This window comes from Drosophila santomea, chromosome 3L (genome assembly GCF_016746245.2).
Source record: "Drosophila santomea strain STO CAGO 1482 chromosome 3L, Prin_Dsan_1.1, whole genome shotgun sequence".
Classification (NCBI taxonomy): domain Eukaryota; kingdom Metazoa; phylum Arthropoda; class Insecta; order Diptera; family Drosophilidae; genus Drosophila; species Drosophila santomea.
The window spans coordinates 21,187,031-21,206,614 of record NC_053018.2 but is presented as its reverse complement, the minus strand read 5'-3'; the positions used below and the strand labels follow the sequence as shown (position 1 = coordinate 21,206,614).

General features: G+C 40.1%; 2 protein-coding genes across 11 annotated transcripts in view; both read right to left on the bottom strand.

The window, feature by feature from the left end:
* Positions 1 to 10,580, bottom strand: part of LOC120448469 (heparan sulfate 2-O-sulfotransferase pipe) — a 39,207-nt gene extending 28,627 nt beyond the window's left edge. For all 6 annotated transcript variants that reach the window (XM_039630487.2, XM_039630488.2, XM_039630492.1 and 3 more), the window contains exon 1: positions 10,334 to 10,580. In XM_039630487.2, the coding sequence (XP_039486421.1) occupies positions 10,334 to 10,422 (89 nt within the window). In that variant the 5' untranslated portion in view covers positions 10,423 to 10,580. The remainder of the gene's footprint in view (positions 1 to 10,333) is intronic.
* A 3,474-nt stretch (positions 10,581 to 14,054) lies between these two features.
* The window catches only part of LOC120448841, a 76,476-nt gene continuing 70,946 nt past the window's right edge, over positions 14,055 to 19,584 (bottom strand). For 4 of the 5 annotated variants that reach the window (XM_039631043.2, XM_039631042.2, XM_039631045.2 and 1 more), the window contains 2 exons: positions 18,355 to 18,713; positions 14,055 to 16,740 (listed from right to left, as the gene is read on the bottom strand). In XM_039631043.2, the coding sequence (XP_039486977.1) occupies positions 16,394 to 16,740; positions 18,355 to 18,713 (706 nt within the window). In that variant the 3' untranslated portion in view covers positions 14,055 to 16,393. Of the gene's footprint in view, positions 16,741 to 17,442; positions 18,024 to 18,094; positions 18,714 to 19,584 lie in introns of those variants that run through there. The other variant, XR_005616149.2, reaches the window with a different exon arrangement.

Below are 19,584 nucleotides of genomic sequence, written 5' to 3'. Positions count from 1 at the left end.
TATTATTCTATGCTTAATTATATTGAATTGTGGGTTCTATCATTTATTTCCTTTACCCCTTTTTTGAATTTGGAGGTGTTGCAACTCGAGCAAGTGCTGCATGCAACAAATGTCGCTGGCAACATGTTGACGGCGTCCATTAACACACTCCAGTTGTCATTTGTTTTACTGCCGGGCTAGAATTCGTATGTGGCCATGGAGAGGAGACGAGGTAGAAGAGATGTGCTGACAATTAACGAATTTCATATCATGGCCATAAATCTGCCGGTTTGCTGGAGTATGAAAGTCCCTTGACGAGGCGAGTGGTACGAGCAGTGTGCCAAATTGCATTTGTGGGTCAAATTGTAAACAATTAACTGTTATGGTAACCGATTTCGCCGCGAAGGTTGATTTTTAATGCCATAATGGAGCAATGAGAGCGGCAGATCTTGGAGGCGGCTAGGCTTGAAGAGTCATCCTAATGACAATGAACACTTTCTGCGGCTTATTCAGGTAAACGAATTAGAGTGGTTTAAAAATGTTACAAGCCACTTTTTATTATTAATTGAGATTACCATTGCTACCAAGATACATATAGGAGTATATACTGTTTAGGCAATTTAACCAGCATTGTATGTTTTGAAATGATGCTCCAATAGTTTCCAATATATGTATATCTGCCAACCGAATACTTGGACCAAAAAGCGGAAACTAGCAAAAGGCGGCAAAGTAGGGCGAAGACAGCTTTAAGCCTTCTTCCCCTTCTCGGCTTTTCCTTCCTTGACTTGCAGCGAATGTTAATAACATTTTGTAGCAACAACACCAGCAACAGCCAAAATTTACGCACTCGACAACAGAGGCGAACAACTCGGCGGCATTTGTTGCTGTTGTCTCCATCGTTGTCGCTTCCTTTAACGAGCTCGTCCTTGTTGCAGCCGGCGCACGTGACACGCCCATCGTCCCCCGCCCACCTGCAACGCCTCCTAGCAGAGGCACCCAATTTCAGGACTCGGAGTCTCCTGCTCCTTGGCCTCCAACGCCATCTACATCTGAAGTCTGCGCCTTCGTGGGTGCTTACTTTTACTACTTGACGCTGTCATTTGCGGCATTGCAATTAATTTTTGGCTGCTCTCTGTGTACGTGTGTGTGTGTGTTGCGTGCGGTGCGGAAAAGGGGAGCGGCAAGGCTTACACATGAAAATGTAATTATCAGTTACCTCAAGGAATTGCATAGGTTGAAAAGTCTTAATAGAATAGCATATGTTCATTTGATGGCTAAGTATACTTAATCTCTTCTCACTTGACATGAAAAAGGAAAAGAAAAAATATATATATTTTTGATAAGAACCACAGGAATTATTTTATTGATGTTCACTAATAAAGTCTGAAAAGATTATCAGAAATACCTTCTAACTATTGAAATTAGCCACAGAAAATTCAGTACAGATAACCACCCTAATTTTGTCTCTGTGCATGGAATGAGAACATGAGGGCGGAATCGGGCCAAACAACTTGGCACACTAATTCCTGATCTCTGGCCGCCCCGAGCAACTGCATCCGATCCGACTGGAGGGGCAGTAGGGATGAAGTGGGGCCTTCCCAGTTGTCAAACGCTTCTCATTTAACGCCTGCATGGACTCCAAAGTGAAATTAGGGAGGGGTGAAATATGTATTGTGTATTGTGTATCGTGTTGGAAACTGGAGCTGGCTTTTCCGAGCTTCCCTGGCCATGATAAGCATTTGCATTGTCATTATTTTACCTGAAACGACTTGCGGCGAGGAAACTGATATTGACAAAGAGAGTTTACAGATAATTTTCCAAAGACTAGGCAAAGAGCCTTAAGCTCAGATAGGGTGATATGGAAAATGGAGATGTCGTTTGGGGAGCGTGGCGGAAAGCCTATGAAAACGTTTCACTGATGCACATGAGCTTTTGAGCGTTTTACTCTGAAAGAATAGCGACTATGCTTCAAAGTCTTGAGGGCTTACAATATCTTGTAGTACAAAATGTTGAACTATTTTTATTAAAGGGAGCCCCGTAATGCTATTGCAACTAGCAAACAACTCCAATTAAATCTATTAAGGCCAGAAAACAAGCTTTGCTGTTGGACAGCCCAAAGGTAGTTAAATCGCCGCCCCTTGAATTTCTCTGCCGATTGCTAAGACGAAGGGGAGAGTCCTTTCTCCACGGCAGCTGCTCAATCCCCATTGGCCATATTCGCCAATTTGCGTTAACCGAAACCACCTCTTTAGATGGGCCCACCTGAAGAGGTGGGAGGGCGCTTAAGTATTAAGTATTTGTATCACTCCTTGACTTTCACATGGCGAACCCGATCCGATTTTCTGCTCATTTGTGATGTAAAAAGAGCGCGCCGCCTGACAGAAACTTGCCATTCAAATTGGTGTCAACCAGTCAACTGGACGCCAAAGAAAGTGGCGCCACAGACCGAGCAACATGCACTGCAAAAAATATAAGCCATCTTGACTAGCCCCTTGGGCTATATAAATCAATCTCTTTAAGCCAAATCCGCTTTTTTGACCTCAACAACTCTTGGTGAAGAATAACGTGTAACATTGGAAAGGAACAATTTGAATAAAAAAGAATTTGAAATTAACTTTGGGGACATTTCGCCTTGGTGGCAGCTGATTTCGCTGTTCACAGTTCGCTGTCTTTTCGCCACCGCCCAGCAAAGATCTCCGACTTTTCCTCGTCTATAGCCCCTGTCTGGATTCGAGTAGCAGTTTCAACCAGAGGCGATGCCAAAAGTAGGTCGCCAGCTCCTCTGCAACTTGCTAAACCGGCAAACGAAGGAAAAACTCGCTCCGCACATAAAAGTCCCAGTGAGAAGGAACGAAAAGCAGAAAAAATGGATATGCATCCTGTGGGACATCTTTGGCTGAACGAGACTAAGCTGCATTAAAATGAAATTTTATCTGGAATTTTATTTGCCTGTCGGTTCCGTTCTCTTGTTTTCGAACAAGGAAGCGAGTGTGGAAATTAATTAAGCAATTCAATTTCCCTCGCAGGTATTTGTCTGTCGTATGTTTGCCACTGCATTTATGTTAATTGGAAGTCATTGGGAGAGAGAAAGGATGTCGGCCATTTGGAGCGGCTGATTTATCTGGCAAATGGTTCTAAGAAATTTAGCTATTAGTTTTGCTTAAGTGCTATAATCAGCCGAACAGGAAATTCTATTAATCGAGCTTGACATTTATTAATTGGCCTGCATTTTGAAGTGCCACCAGCTATATTCACTAAAAACAGAATAAAAATATGCATATCTTAAATAAGCACTTCTTTTAATTTTGAAGCAGCCCAGTTGCTTGTGTGCAATACCTCTTCATAAATGCTATTGCCATAAGTTTCGAAATGAAAATCCCGCTGAACATTAATTTAAGCTTCACGTGGCCTGGCTAATTAAAAGTATGCTCGACGTCCGGGAGGGATTAAACTAAGCTCTGACATTATGATAGAAATGCAGACGGACCAAGCAAACAAAAGATGTGAGCTTCGCTAGCGCTAAACTAAACTCAGCTGGCATCTTCGGCTTTTGTTTAGTGAAAGGCAGGCGAATACCTGCTGCACCTGCCACATGGGGAAGGCCCCACCTAATATGAAAACAGTGCTTCGACACTCGAAAACTGTGGCCGTGGAAAGTACACGCACAGCTTGTGACCTCGACAGGGCATCTTTCGTCATTCATTCCTCAAACGAATCCACATACTCGTGTCTTGGCCAGACCAGATAAATGAAAAATGCTTGGCCAAAACCACCCAACTCAGTCCCTTCAGGTGGTAACAAAACGAAATGATAGCAAGATTTATGATTTTGGAACATGATGTTCGGTACATGTCCGATAAGCGATCCGAAACGAAGGCATCATTAAAATCAATTTTGATGCTCCAACTTCCTTTCACCGAGCACCAACAGCTGCCACATGCGGGGTGGGGGCGGTGTAAAGGGGCAATATTGTGTTACAACGCTTATTGGGGGTGTTCGGTGGCAGGTTACTACATCCGACATTCATTAGGGATCAATTTAACTTTCTTTACGTAGCAATTTCAATTCGTTAGCTCTTTCGGCGGCCGGCAATTCGGGCAATCAAATCAGAGCTTTAATGATCCATAAAGTCAATGGCATTATTTTTGGGACTGTGAGCCATTATGCAATTTGTTAGGCATTGAAAATAAGGAGGTTCACCATTAGCATAAGCGGGCTTTTAAAATCTGATCGGTGGGTAGTCGGGCAACGTAAATAAAATTATTTGCAAGCAGCGTTTAAACTTGCTTAAAATATCTTAAGTTTTACATTTAAAGTACTATTTAATTTCAGTACTTCAAATTTTGAAAAGTGATCATAACAGATTTATTTGAAGTTTTTTAGTATGTTATCTCTAGAACCTATTTAGATATGACTGCACTTAGCAATACCATTTGCATTACCATTCCTCAATCTGACACCTTCCAAATCACATTTAGTTCCCCATGAGCTTTATCTGTTGCTTGAGCATCGTAAACCCCAATTATCTGTGGGTCATAATAACTCTAATCTTTAGTCCTGATGGTCGTTTAAAGCTGCAATAACCACTTCGAAAAAAGGCAGTTCAGATCTCAGTGTTTTTCACTCATACTTGTCAAACCTAGGCCAATTCCAATCCCCAGGCAATTAAAAGACCGCAGAGAGCGCAATTAAGAAAATATTTAATTATAGTAAGGCTGGGGATCCTCCTCGGGCCGTGGACCGATTTCCCGTTTGCGGTTCAGTTCGGTTCGGCTCAGTTCGGTTCAGTTTAGCCTAAAAGCCAGCGGAGGCACATGACTTGGCCGGGTTGTTTCATGTGGTCATTACGTCATGATGCAGCTTTTGGCTTTGGGTTGGAGTGGCACAGTCGAAAGGCAGGAGGTATGGTTGCAGCTATACGTGCGAGAGAGGAAGGCGGAAAATGGGGAAAAACTTGCAAGTCGGCGGGGCAGACAAAAACCGCATATTTGTCGTGAGCATTTTGTTACAATTTCAATTTTGGCCTGGTCCATTGTCGGGGGTCGGTTTCTAGACTGCACTCTTTATATGTTCACGATATCTTGTAGTCTTACTTATTTTTTCTGGCCAGGCGTTGCCTTCGCCTTTTTGTTTCGACTACTCGACTCTGCCTGCATTTGAAAGTGCATTTGTTTCGGTCTTGGCCAATATTTGCCAACTATCAAACTGGTTTATTGCAGTTTTTCTCTAGTTTCTTGAGTTTTGACGAAATGGCCTTTTCTGGCGAGTCTGTTCGACTTCTCAAGTGCAAGGGAGAGGCACACAAATGAGAAGTATACTTAAACTTGTTTAGCTACCTGCATTCTAGGTGGTTCTAAATATTATCCATTATTACTGTTAGATATTTCAGAATTTTCTTTAAAATTTAGAAGTGGATCAAAGCTTTTATTAACAATTAACACCGAAAGTTCTCTGGACGCTTGACTGGCAGGAAAGTGAAAAGAATCATAAATGCGCCCGCTAATTGGAGTTCAATGCTTTCACTCGATGGCTAAGAGCACCTCCCACCTGGGCATCTATCTCTTGGGATCCCAGACATGTCCCACCGTAAAATATTCTGCTCGCCCAAGTAGCTGGTGCCTATAAATCTTCCCAGTTCGCCGGCTGTAAAAAGTGATTTACATACTCGAGGTATTTACCAAGTTCGGATCTGAAGCTAAGCGTTAACTCACTTTCGCTGTGTGAGAGTGAAGAAGCGGCAAATAAATTAAATTCAATTTTGCCTCGTCTGCATTTGGCAAACTTAAAACAGAAAAAAAAAACGAAATAAGAAATACGGTCGCAAACAAGTAAACACACATTTTGCTTTTTATTCACATTTAGCCTGGTTTCTTATTTATAGCATTTTGCATGCATATTTGATCAAAAACAATCAAATTTTGTGAGAAAGTACGAGTAACAACATCTTTATATGTTTGGGGAAAAACACAAATTGAAAGGAGGTTTATGAGCTTTTTCAAACATTTTGTGCGTTGCATAAAGATAATTTGTATGAAAGTCTTTTCAGGCAAGGAAGTGTCTAAATAAATCAGGGGACCGTGTTGGTTGAAGTGCTATTAATGAGTTTTTTCATTGTTTTTATCAGCGCGGTGAAAGGGTAATTAGTTGATGATCAATTGTCCAAACTGGAAAGATGCGCCACCTGGGTCACATTAGCTATTTTATACCCTTGGCAAAACCAGGCCTGGCATGAATATAGTAAATTTGTACATTTATGATAAGTCCCTCAACTTACGCCTATGAAAAAATGTGTATAACCTTTGCCTTGATTACAGCCATGACTATTTCATTTTAAACGCCGTGTTCAATGACTTTGAACTAGATCCACCTCCAAACTAACACCACCTCTCGAACCACCCAACTTCACTTTTTGGCCACCTATTTACACTTGGCAAACTTGAAACTTGAAGTCCGTCAGAAGACGAAAATTCATCATTGTCATCATCTCTCGGCTGTTACGCATCGCTGGCCACGCCCCTTGTCCCAAAGCCCATATTTGTAAATCAAGTGAAAGCTATACACATAATTTCCACTTGTCTGCTGCGTCTGGGTATTTCTTTGCACTTGTTTTATTTTTAGCCAAAAAGTGTTGCACATTTTTCACATGATTGTGTTAATCAGCTTTGGCTTTCTTATAGAGTCTCCGTAATACACGTACTAGCTGAATATAATGCGAATTTTTTTGCATTTTGTGTTTGCTACACAACTCAGCTCAGCATTTGACCGTTTTTACATAATGTAGAAAAAGTCTTGCGTGGGAGAGGGCGTTGTTTTTGATGTCCACACAGGCATAACCGAAGTTTTTGTTTTTACGGCCAACTAATAACAGCCACATAGTTAGGGACTACCGGTGGGCGTTTGTTGCTCTCCGAAATTGGCCCAGTAAAATTGCTGGTCATCTCTTCTGAAAGGTGCTAAACGGCTGCGGTCATAAATTGCTATAATGTATACAAAACATGTGAATATTTTGTGGGCTTTCACTAGCTAAAAGTTGCGTGCGAAATTATCAGTGAAAAAGGGAGCCAAATGTGGGCAGAGGGCCTAGAGTTTCACCTGATCATGCGGGTTAGGTGTGAAGTTTGTGGAAAATGGTTTAAAATACGGGCTTAAAGTGTGCTCTCGTTATTCTGTAAACTTTGGTTGCTGGTTAAACTATTTGAAAATATAATTGTGAAGGTGAACATTCTATATTAAAGAGCTAAATATGTTTGTGGGACAGCTAATTATTTAGATTTAATATTAGTATTATATGGTTTTAAAGATATTTCTTTGATTTGGTTTACTGTCTGAAATCTAAAAAGTGTAAAGAAGATTGTGTAAGCCAAACTCACTTGTTTCATTCTTTTTAATAGTATTTTACTAAATACTTGTTAGCCATTAAAAATATGAAAAAGGGGAGAGAAAGTCAAATATTAAGCCCTATAGCTTTAAACTCCTTAAATTTTTAGTGTGTAAGGAAAAATATTCTCATAAATTGCCGTTTAAAAACATAAAATTTTGCAAATATTTTTTGTTAATAATTATTTTTTAATTTGCCACCCGCCGCAGACGGACAGCAATAATTAACTTTCCCGTGTGCCACCGGCAGCGAGTAAAACTCCCAATATGCATCATTACCATTGCAAAAAGACAGGCAAAATAAAACAAAACGGCATGCAAAAGTCGAAAGAAAATAAAGAAAAGAAAAACAAATCACATCACTGAATATAATTACCAGAGAGTGAGTGACTGCATATCGCGGCGCCCAGAGAAAGAAAGAAACTGGTAAGAAAGAGAAGAATGGGTGAGAAAGGCTCATAGAAGAAAGACTTGGCAGCGAAGAGCCAGCTACAGTCTTCTCAATCCCGGCTTGAATCTTCTCCCCCCTTCTTCCCCTCTTCTCGCCCGCTTTTGGGGCGTTCTAAATAATTTTTGTCACGCTTCGGCTTGCAGTGAAAACAAGAGTGAGTGTCGTATTAGGTAAGCCCTAATCCCAACGGAAACCAAATCAGAAACGTAATTTATGCTAATTCGAAAGAAATTATTGCATAACTGCATTTCATTCCACTCATTGAGCATATAATTGTCATTGACTTTTCGAATCGATTTTGACATATTTTTCTCAACTGGGGGTAACGAACTCATTTTCTACGTATGCTTATTTATCGCGTGTCCGGATAATGAAGCTGCCAAACATCTGTCGGCGAGTTATTTAAGCAAAACCAATTAATTTCATTAATTAATATCAATTTGAGAGCGTACAAAAGAATTGTGCAAATAACGATGCAAGTACACGCATCAATATGGTCGGGAATTTATTTTTCTCTGCAGGATTCGTATTCGAATTCGTATGTCCTGCGATAAATCATATCCATATTCAAATATTTGCACCATTTTGTTGTGCAAATGGCAAGATTACTCTTTTCACTAAGTCGCCTGGCAATCGGAAATGGATAAAAAATAAATGTTTACCTGATTGATTGGCAGACTGACTGAGTGGCCAACTGATTGATTGTGAGTTTGCAGCTGCATAAAATTGTCAAAATGAGCGTGAAATTTATGCTTCAGCCAGCGGTAATCACGAAAGTATCACACATATCTACATTTAAGCCATGTGTTTAATTAATGCCAGTAATTCATACATTTAATGTAATAATTTGTTCTGCAAATAAACGGGAAATGGGCGTCGCTTCGCGAAAATAACGGAGGGCTTAATAGGAATGTGGAGTTATTTGACTACGATATCTTGCTGAGATTTAATAAATGGGATATGAAAATAATAATGCTATACATCACTATTAAAGCCATTAGCTTGAACCAAAGCCTCGAGTATTTACTATTAGACCTTGCATCTACATATACGCAAAAATCTGTAAGCCATGACTCCACCACCTTTGCCCTAATGAAAAGCAAATTCTCACACCCTTTTAAAAAGTCAACAAAACCAAAAAAACAGTTTCCCAAAAGCCAATTAGTCCATAACATGTGTAGTCGGTATATCATTAGTTTACATCTCGACGCACTCGTTGCAACAAATTTGGCCATACAAACGTAAAAAAGAGCGAATCTTGCACAATAGCGGACGTAGTGGCTCAGATCACTGGCCTAAACACCTTTTAATAGCCAAAATTGTTATGGGCGGCCGCAGAAACCGCCGGCCGTCGAACACCAACCATCGACTAATGAGCGGGCAGTCAGGTTGGGGGCTCTTAACTTTTATCTGAGCTTACTTGGGCCGAACTGAACCGAGTTGGGTTCTGTAAAAGGCCAGAACAAACACCGAAAAATGCTGGCCCAAACAATGCAGTGGTAGGAATGGACGGTGGGAAGGCACGGCTCTTTTGGCTACTTGAAATAGTTGAAGTGAGCTCGGCTTTTGTGGTTTTCCTCCTTTTCATCTGCGGCCTCAAGCTGCTACACCAAATGAATTATGACAAGAATTGTAAATAAAAAACGCAATAAAAAATAGAAATAAGATTGTAGCTCTTAACTAGAGCAGAGATTGAAAAAACGTTTGCCGCAAATGCACACAACAATTTTTGTAATACCTTTAAATGTAAATATAGGATTACAGTGTTTACGAAGTTTTAATACTCGCTTTTAAGAAGTCTTCCAAATGTTTTGGTTTTTAATTGTTTTTTATTCAATATTAAGAAAAATTATGTTTTAAGAAATAAAAAACCGTACTCTTTATAGTACTTGGAAGTTCTTACCAGCTTCCGTAATTTTTTTTATGTTTAGAAATATCTGAGTTAAATGTACTGAATTAATAAACAATAATTCTAAAACGTTAGCTGTGCATTGCTATAGCATCTCGAAACGGCTTGAAAATATGTTATATATACTTCTACATACTATTTTAATTATATAACCAATAGAATTAAATTTAATATAAAAAATCCAACTTTTATTTATATCAAACGGATTTCTCCAAGTGTAGAAGTAGCTGCAATTAATTTACTTGCTGGCACTACTTAAAGTCCGACAAAAATGTTTGAACTGCTCTGGCCAGCAATTGGAGTTTTTATTTAATTGTATTTATCAAATGCAACGACCCTGAAACGCTATCACTTTTAGCCAGCTGCGAAAAACGGAAAGTTATGCGCTTTTTATGGAGAATCGAGAGCAGAGTATTATTTTTAATCTTTTGCGCTCAGGCGAAGGCAATCTTCGATGTACCAACTCGATTCTCGGGCCTTTCAATGGCAATTATGACCGGTTTTCAATTAAACTGAAACTGGAACTCAATTGCATTTCCTCTTTGGAACGAACTCCGTTCTCGAGTGAAAGAAATCTTCTCTCCGCCGCCTTTTTCTCGGGTGGAGATCACACTTACCGCTTGGGATACGGTATGCGCCGGTATTTGAAGGCATTTTCCACATCGCGCAGTTTCATTTTGTACGATCGCTCGGCGTTCAGAGACATCAACAGAGAACGTCAATTACACAAAAACACAATCGCTTGAGATCTTAGTTTTTAAAGACCTTTCTTGGCCGAAAGAATTTCCCGGTCGACACTCGAATTCACTCCGATTCACGACTCGAAGATTTAGAGCTTTAGAAATAGACGTCCGTAGAGCTCGGCGATCGCGGCTTGACTGAATGTTCCTTGGGGCTCTTGGCCGCCTTTTTGGCCAACTTTAAGACGTTGGCAGCGGCGGCTTACCACTGTTTGCTTTTACCATTTTCTTCGACTCTCTTCAGCTCTGTTTATTCGCTCTTTCAACGCTCTTTGTGCGCGGGCTGACTGATTTTGTGGACGTGACTGTAGCCCATTTGTCTGTGGCAACATTTTTATTATTACCCGACATCTGACATTAATCTACTTAGACATATTTATTTAGGTCGTCCAAACAGCAGAGTGCCTTTATTCTCAGCGCAAGGAATCTACTGTTGGGCACTTGTTTCAATATCCTCTATTGGATCAGTTGGTTTTCCAACCATAATAGTCATTTTTTCGGTTTAAAAGAACATGTTGCATGCGAACCAAACCACGTTGGCAAAAATAAGAATTTTAAGATCAGTTCTGCTTTTTTTTTGTATTTTTCATAGAGGAAGATAATTTGAATTAAGAACAGGTTTACCTTTTAACCCCCCAATGGACAGCCGAAAAGTTGACCTTCCCGCTTTTGTAATTTCCAGCGATTAGTTTTTGCCATTCGTACATATATATTAGATTCTTCTCGATTTCTGGCTTCTCGCCTCTTTCGGCTGCCAACTTTTGGATCTATGGTTCATTTTTGCCAAAGTCAAATCTAAAGATTCTAACAGAGCTGGGTTCCATCGATCTCCGCACTTGCTGTCCACAAAGCAAAGCTCATTGACCCTTATTCAACTGTTGACTCTTATGGCACAGTGGCTCAAAGAAATCTTTTGCGAATGTCATTATACATTTTGGCCCGATTTCGGTCCGATTTTATTATTTATGTGACTGCAATAGTGCAGAGCCTTTACGAATATATGTTTTGTATGATTTCTTATAGTTACAAATTAATAATATATTCACTTAAATTACCTTTTTTCAGGTTCCATTACTTTTAACTCACACTGTAACTGACTTGTCCGCTGACTGGCGTCAGACGGCTGTCGGACTTAAGCGTTTACCCACAACTATCTGCATAGGTCTACATTTTTAGGACCGACAAAAAACTGATTGTTTAGACTTATAAAACTTTTTTTATTTCAGCAACAAGTTGAAAATTCGTGTAAATTTCTCGATAACAATGGCAAAAAATGGAAAAACGCCAACCCCAACATAAAACCAGGCAAAATATAAAAATAAAATCAAAATGAAATGCGTTGGCGGCACATGTCTTATTTTTATGTGGTTTTATATGGATATAATTAAAGGTATTTCTGCAGTTAGCACCAAGCACCAAGAAAGTCAGTAGCTTAAAACATGCAAATTGCTGCCTATTGCATCTGATGATTGTCCAAATCGATTGAGATAATTGAGCTAGCGAATGATCAGACTCTTTCTCTGATTTCAAAACTTGAAAGCTGACGAGTTGTTTGGCTTTCGGTGTTGTCGGTTTTCGGGTTAAGTTTATCAGCTGTCCAAATGTGGTCGCTCACAGTAAGTTGGCTATTTCTTCGGTCCGATGCCATGGTTTTTTGCTGCCAACTGTCCCTTTGTAGTTGTGCCGATTGCGCTGAGCTGGCCAACTCGATTGTAAACAACTGCAATTGGCCCTAGGTGCAAATACAAATAGCTGAATGTGAGAGTTTGTGACAGGTGTGCGTATATATTATATTTGCCCAGTATTCGGGAGTGTATTTAATGCAGCGAGGTTGTCCATGGTAATTGGTTGGCATGGTAAATACATCCGTGTTTTGCGTGGAATTTAATGTCGAATTAATTATACTCCTCAAGAAATTATTAATTAATTTAAATTATATATGATGGTGCGTACAATTTTGCAAATATTTTCAACAAATTGTATTAAGCTAGACTGAATACTTTTATTAGATCTATCTATATATATACTCTATATCTAATAGATTAACTCTTAATGTGTAAATAATAAATTAAAATAATCACTAAATGGTGTTTCTAGTCTCCTTAAAAGGCTTATAATTAAATTAGTGGCAGATGGGCAAACAACTTTTAAAATGGTTATGTTACATTTTTTTGCAGAAGCGAGGCAAATTAAGCTAGTAATACTTGTAACACTTTCAAGCTGTATCCCTCCATTTTATGTTATGCTGCAATATAATTTTTTTTAGTATTCACCTAGTTATCAAACGTTTTTCAACTCATTACAAAAACTCATTTGCCTCGCCTCGTAGACGATCTCCGAGGCTTTTGTCGCCCACGCCTATCAAAGCCATTTTGGCCATGTCCACAGGCCAGAGTTGCCAGGGCCAGAAATAGAGCTGCCGGCCATAAACACGGAGTCACAGAGCTGGGGAGTCCGAGGGAGGAGATGAAATCTGCGGGATACAGAGCACACACCACACAAGCACCAGACCGGTGGCTTATGTTTTATGCGGGTTCACTGAGCGCCCGCCTCGACATGGATAGCCCATACCAAAAACCCGATCCCACGGCCAATCCGAGTTCCGACCGGTGAGAACACACGCCTGGAGCTGCCGGCTTGGCTTTAACAGCATCTCGCTCGATGTTCCGAATTTTCGAGGATGTCCACCGATGTCCCCCGATGTCCACCGATTGCTGCCCGGATGCGGGCAATCAAAATCTGTGGCCTACTTGACTGCCAGCTATTTGGACACGATTTGAGTTCGCCTTAGTTTGGCCAACGGTTTTCCCCCAAGCGTCAAACAGAACAGCTGGCATTCCACCCACCCCATTCCAAACAGCCCATTCCCCCCAAAATGTCAAACGCCCAACCACCCACTGCTGCAATTTTGGCTAATAGTGAGAGGTGCTCTGTTTCGGTTTCATTTTTTCTTCGATTTTATTTTTGCTTAAAGTTCCTTTTGGTTTCAATTGTCTTGGTTTTAAATACTCGTTTCATCTATTTGATTCAGTGCGTCATTAACTTAAGGTTTCCTTTTCATATACGTATAATATCTCTATATAAATATTTGGTTTAGTTTTATTTATCATACAAGTGAAACTTACTCTATCAAACGGCGAAAAGAAAATAAATGAAAAGAAATGAAAAGAAAAGATATGAAAAAGAAAATGAAAGAAAAGTCGGGTGAAGTCAGAAATTGAACATAAGACATTATCTCCTTTTCCAAACTCCGCCTCATTGGGTCACTTTTTGTGTTTTCAATTAAATATGCGTAGACTGTACGCATTTTGACTATTTACACAGCTGTCTGTATTATATTATTATTTACCATCGCGCACAGTTTCTTTTCGTTTCGTCTACATTTCATTTGTTTTTGAACAATTCAAATAAATTATATGCAATGTTTTATGTGTGCGGTCATAATTCAATTTCTCTACCCGCTCTCTTCTTACTCGTATTTTATCTTTGAATTCTACTTTAAACACAGTTGGCACAGAAATTTCCATAGTTTGGTTTGGTTGAGAGAAGGAACTGAACCGAACTGATGACTGAGATGTGAGTTTTTGTGAGATGGTTGTGTGACAATGGTGGCCAACGAAGTAGTAACAGCATTTTCAGCTAGGCTTAAAGCTACCTATTTAAATGCCCTGCCAGCCGTGTTTTAGTTTTTTGTTTTGTCCTCAATTGGCGGCAGTAAAAATGCATTTTTGGCCTATGCGCCTTTTTTAATTAATTTAATACTTTTCGTTCTCATATATGTTTCGGTATTATTTTATTTCTTATTCGAATGTGTGTAAAATATCCTATGTGTATGCTATGCTGTGTGTCGGGAAATAATAGCTCCTCGTTTTTTATTAAATTGTACAAAGTGCGTTTTGTTAATTTTTCTTTCTTTTTAGCTATAAATATTTAGGTTATTTGCTATCAAAAAATGCCAACCGAAAATATTTGATTTAATTTATGTATATATTTCCATTTACTTTTTATGATGGCTAAATCATATATTTTTTATACACTTGGTTTTCGGCAAAGTTTTATTGGAGTTGAAATTTTAATGGGTTTTTATGGATGTGGATTTTGCCTGCATTGGCAGAGGTTTTTAAATTTTTAAAATTCCCATTGCAGCCAGTATTTGCTTTGCTCTCAGTATTCAGTTTTATAATTTTTGCCCTAGTTCAGTGTCTATAAAATAAAGTACCAACGTCCTTTTTTCGCTTCTTCTTGGTGTTGTTTGTGTTGTTTGCTTAATCCTACTGCAACTGCCAAAAGTTTGATTGTTTATATGGGTTATGAGCCGTGTCCTAAATGGTAGTTTTGCATACAGTTTATTATTATTCTTTGCTTGTAGTTTTTACAAAGTCTATTAACTTTAGGAATATACTCACTGCACAGCTACTTAAGGGAATCGGCTTGTGTTCAAATTACGAACATAAATGCTGACGTAAAACAAGTAATTGCACGACAGAAATATTTACATTGATTGTTTTGTTGTATAATCCTTTGGCAGTTCTTTCGAATAGGTGCAGTGAACATATCTCTGGGCTGGAGCTCTACTTAATTCATTAATAACAATTGCATTTAATTAACTCTCTGTATCGACTTGTGTATAATAAACCACTAGGTGATGTCCTTTGCTTATGTGTTTGTGCTGTACGATAATAACAGAAGAGTGCTGACCTCTTAGTTGACTATTTAGCTAGTACCTATACAATATACGCCTGCGGTTGTGAGTACTCATCATGTAAATGCTTCGACTTTAATCATAGTGTTTAAACATAGTTCAGTATGTGCATGCCTTAGATCACAACACTGTAGAGATTACCATCGACCTTCCCCAACTCCTTTCCAAATGCTGCTAACAGTTTTATGCCTAGTCTAATCTCTTAAAAATAATGCCAGATTGGCCCTACACTTAGGGATCTGCTCTTTGAGTTGCTCTTCTGTACAATTTCATTGTAATTCATGATCTTCCATTTAGTTGCTAAATGTCATTGGATTACTTCCTTTAGTGGGTGCTATGTGCTATGTGGTAAATATGTCGAAGTCATCTACGAACCGCCCACGAATTGTTGCTCTCTAGCTGATCTAACTGGTTTAAAGGTACCTAATTACAATAGTTTTACTTCCTCTTTTTGCTTGCGTATGTAGTCTTATGAAATAAAGAGTTGTTCACTTTTTTAATCGAATGGAAACAATTTGGTAAAGGGCAAGACTGGCTACCATATGTCGATAAACAAATTCCTTTCAATAATTTCAGTTTTTATACGCCTGTGATTTTATCGTTTTATGCATAAATCGTATGATTCGAATTTTCATTTTAATTGGAATTTACTTTTTTGATTTTAATTTGGAAACCTCTGATGTGTGCAATATAAAGATTTTTAGTTTTAATTCAAAAGGAAATTTTCTAATATTGAAAGATTCTAATAATGGAAAAAAAAATCGATGTTTTCGAATTTAGTTAAAGTTAAAACTTAAAAACCATTTCTGCGAAGTTTTCGATACCTTAAATAAGTTCTTACAGTGCCCAGTCCTGACTCCTTCAATGCTTTTTGAATTATTTGGATTAAAAATGAAATAATATATACAAACTAAATTAACTCAATAATACTATTTGCCTTTTGACTTCATACCCACAACTTCGCTAATGCGCATTTTGTTCCTCCCAGAAGCGTTTAGAAAAAGTTATCGGCTTAAAATGTAGTTTCATTTAGTGTTCTCATACCTCGAGGCAACGACTCTGTATCTTTAAAATCTCCAGGCCAGATTGTGAACGGGGTCAGCGGACTGATCCATCGGTCAGGCCAGCTCCATGGAAAGCTCCACATGATCATAGGGAATGCCACAGCCGGCGGCAACATATCACACGGTGGTTTCCCGGTCCACGTGGATATATTCGACCGGCTGTAGTCCGTGTCAGGAGGCTGGATCGATGTACAGCGCCTCCTTCTTGAAGTCCTTCTTCAGGGTTCCGATGCTGGCGGCTGACACGTTGCCGTTGCTGGCTCCGTTCATGAACCCGATGCCCACGCCCATCCCGCCCACGCCCATTCCGCCCATGCCGCCCACTCCGGCGCCCTTCTGCACCACCGACTTTTTCCGCTTCCTCATCAGCCCGAACATGCAGAATATCAGGCAGGCGGTCAGGGCTGCTGCAATGCATCCGAGAGCGGCGAAAACTCCGCCCGGCAGTTCCAGCAGCTTGCGAGCGGTGCCGCACTCCTCCTCCGACTCGTCGAACCCGCTGGGACAGTTGTGGTGGCCTGAAAAGGAGAGATTACAGGACACTTTTAGAAAATACCTTACCTTCTAAGCTAGTCTAAAAAACTCTTCTTGAAACAATTCTTTTTCTCATACAAGTAGGTTAAAACATATTTTAGATGTTTTAGTTGCGCTGTTCAGGGAGATGTTTCTTTCCTTAGAATCATTTCATTTTTTCATATACTATTTAGTTTGCAATCGATATGGTGAAAAGAATAGCTGAAAAGTATCCTTTTTCAGTGTAAAAAAAGATTCAGTATCCAAGATAGAGGCACAGGCGCTGATTGAAAAATTGAAGGCAGATTGGGGTTTTGGGGGAGCAGCGCAGCTGGGTGGCCTATTCTAGGGTTACAAATTGAATGCAGTGTCACTCGAGTGGCCCTTGGGGTCCGAAAGCTTGTTTAATGCCCTGGATTTGCGGTTAACCAGCTCCAGATTCAGACGCGCCTGGCTGCCCATAAATAATTGAAGCTAAAAGGCAAAGCCCAGGCTAGCCTTTGTATTTTTTGTATTTTTTTCCCCAAGCGTAAGTTTTAAAGAGTCTGTACGACTTCCAGAGTTAGAGTAGAGTGCAGGAAAATCAATGCAATTTTACACTTTTATATCACAATATTCTTTAATGCACTAATTTATTACAAAGGAATTATTAATCAGTATCGTCAAGTCAAGGAAAACTCAGAAGAAACTGCGGACTCCTTCTAATACGGTATTACCTAGTCTATACACTTTCCAACATTCCATATATTTTTTCCGCCCTTCATCTCCCAAGTGCATTGAAAATAAGTCCGCTCCAGCTGTTGCGGCCATTTTGTGTTGGCCTGGTGCCGGACTGGAACAAACTTTTCCTGCAAGACATTTCGGTGCTTTGCTGCTGCGGGTTTGTCCAACAACCAGCCATCCCGCCAGTCGGCCAACATTCGCCAACAACCAGCAACCAGCAACCAGCAACCGCCGACAACGACAACGGCAACCGACCAACGAAGCAACTAACAACTAGCAACCGACAACCAGCAGGAGTGGTGCAGTGCAGCCTGGTGCAGCAGTCAGAAACTTTGCCTGATTACAAGGACGTGGACAGCCCGCTTCGAAATTAACAGACAGCCAGCCACAAGTGAAATTTTTGGTTGCTTCTGCCGGCGGCACGCTGCAAATGGATAGCTCAGAGCACAAGGCTGTGCGCCAAATCACGTACTAACAGTGCAGGACTCCAGGACAAGACAGCAATCCAGGCCTTCTCTTAGGGATATAAAACTTGCAAGAGTAGAATCCTTGAGACCAGGCATACCTAAGTAAGAGGAGGGCCTGTTTGGCTAAGCGTTTATGCCGATTGTTAGCTTTTATGCGATATTAATTTACCTACGAATAATATTATTAGTGTATTATTGAATTTGGTAAATTTTGTAAACTAAGTTTCCTTATATTCAATAATTCACGTTCCTTACATTGCAACACTTATTTTAAGTAGTTGCCCATTGACCCAATTTGATAAACGCACGAAAGTTTCTTGGCCACGTCGACTTCTATGCACTGCTTTGCATTCAGTGGATCCATGCGAAAACCCATTCGGCAACTCCCTGAGAAATGGCCTGTGGCCTCGAGCGGCAATCTGTACTTACCATCGCACCACAAGCTGGCCGCAATGCATGCATCAATTTCAGGACATTTGTATTCGCAGTCGGACTCCTTGGGAAAGAAGCCGAACTCGTTCAACGTCTCGTTAGCCGTTGCTCCGCCTGCAGAGCCGCCGGCGTTGGCTGCAGATCCCGACCCACTGGAGCCCAGCCCCCCAATACCCGTGTTGGAGCCCGCTGCGGACTGGGAGGAGGTCTGGGAGCCCATGCCTGTGGTCACGCTCGCGTTCACATGCAGGTCCAACTGCTGCAGCAGCGCGTTCTTGGTCCGGTGGATCTCGAGCCACGTGAAGGAGATGTCGCCGGGCTCCTTCAGGATTGGCTCCAGCACCAGGCTGATTGGTCTGGAAAGGGATATGGGAAAAGGAGCTTGTTAGATCACTCTGCTCAAAAGGTTGCATCAAACAAGATACCTTTCATAAAACTACAAAAATAAGAAATCCACATGGGATGTTTTCAAAATATTTTTAAAATTTTTTAAACCTCATAATTGGATATTATTAATATATGATGAATATTCAAAATGCGTGATTTAAAGAGATGCCATAAAAGAGGTGATGTTGCTTAAGTCGGTTGGCAAACGACTCCCCTGAATTTTCCCTCCTGACTGCCGAGCTCTACATAGCTTTCCAGCTATGTATCTGGATATGACCTATCTCACTCTCCCATTTCGTATCTCCACAGCCTAGTAGTTGCTCAAGTGCCACTAATTACTCGCAACTTTCAAGTTGCGCATTAAGCGAGTTAGCCGTCAAAGTTTCGTTGAATGAAGTGCGGCACAATTGGTTTCACTTCAAGCCAATGAAACAAATATTCCCGAATGTGGAATTACAAATTATACCTACAAATACCTACAAATTATAACTATCTTGAAAGGATATTTCAATTATCTTGGATTTATTATGATGTTATCTCAATTTGACTTCAATCTCTTTGCATTACTACTCTTCAGTGCAATCACACTTCAACATTTCAACATAATTCACAGATGATTTGAAAAGCTCTCAATTAATTATCTAAAAAGGCTCAACACACTCATTAGCCAGCTAGGATATCCCGTGCAATGTCCTATTACCCTTTGGGGTCCCATAAAAATATGTTTTCACATGTCGTCCACAGTGCAATATTCCTTCGCTTCTTTTTCCGCCCATACTGACTCCCTTTTTTATGTTCTGCGGCGACAAAATTGAGCAAAATGCAAACACGGACAAAGGG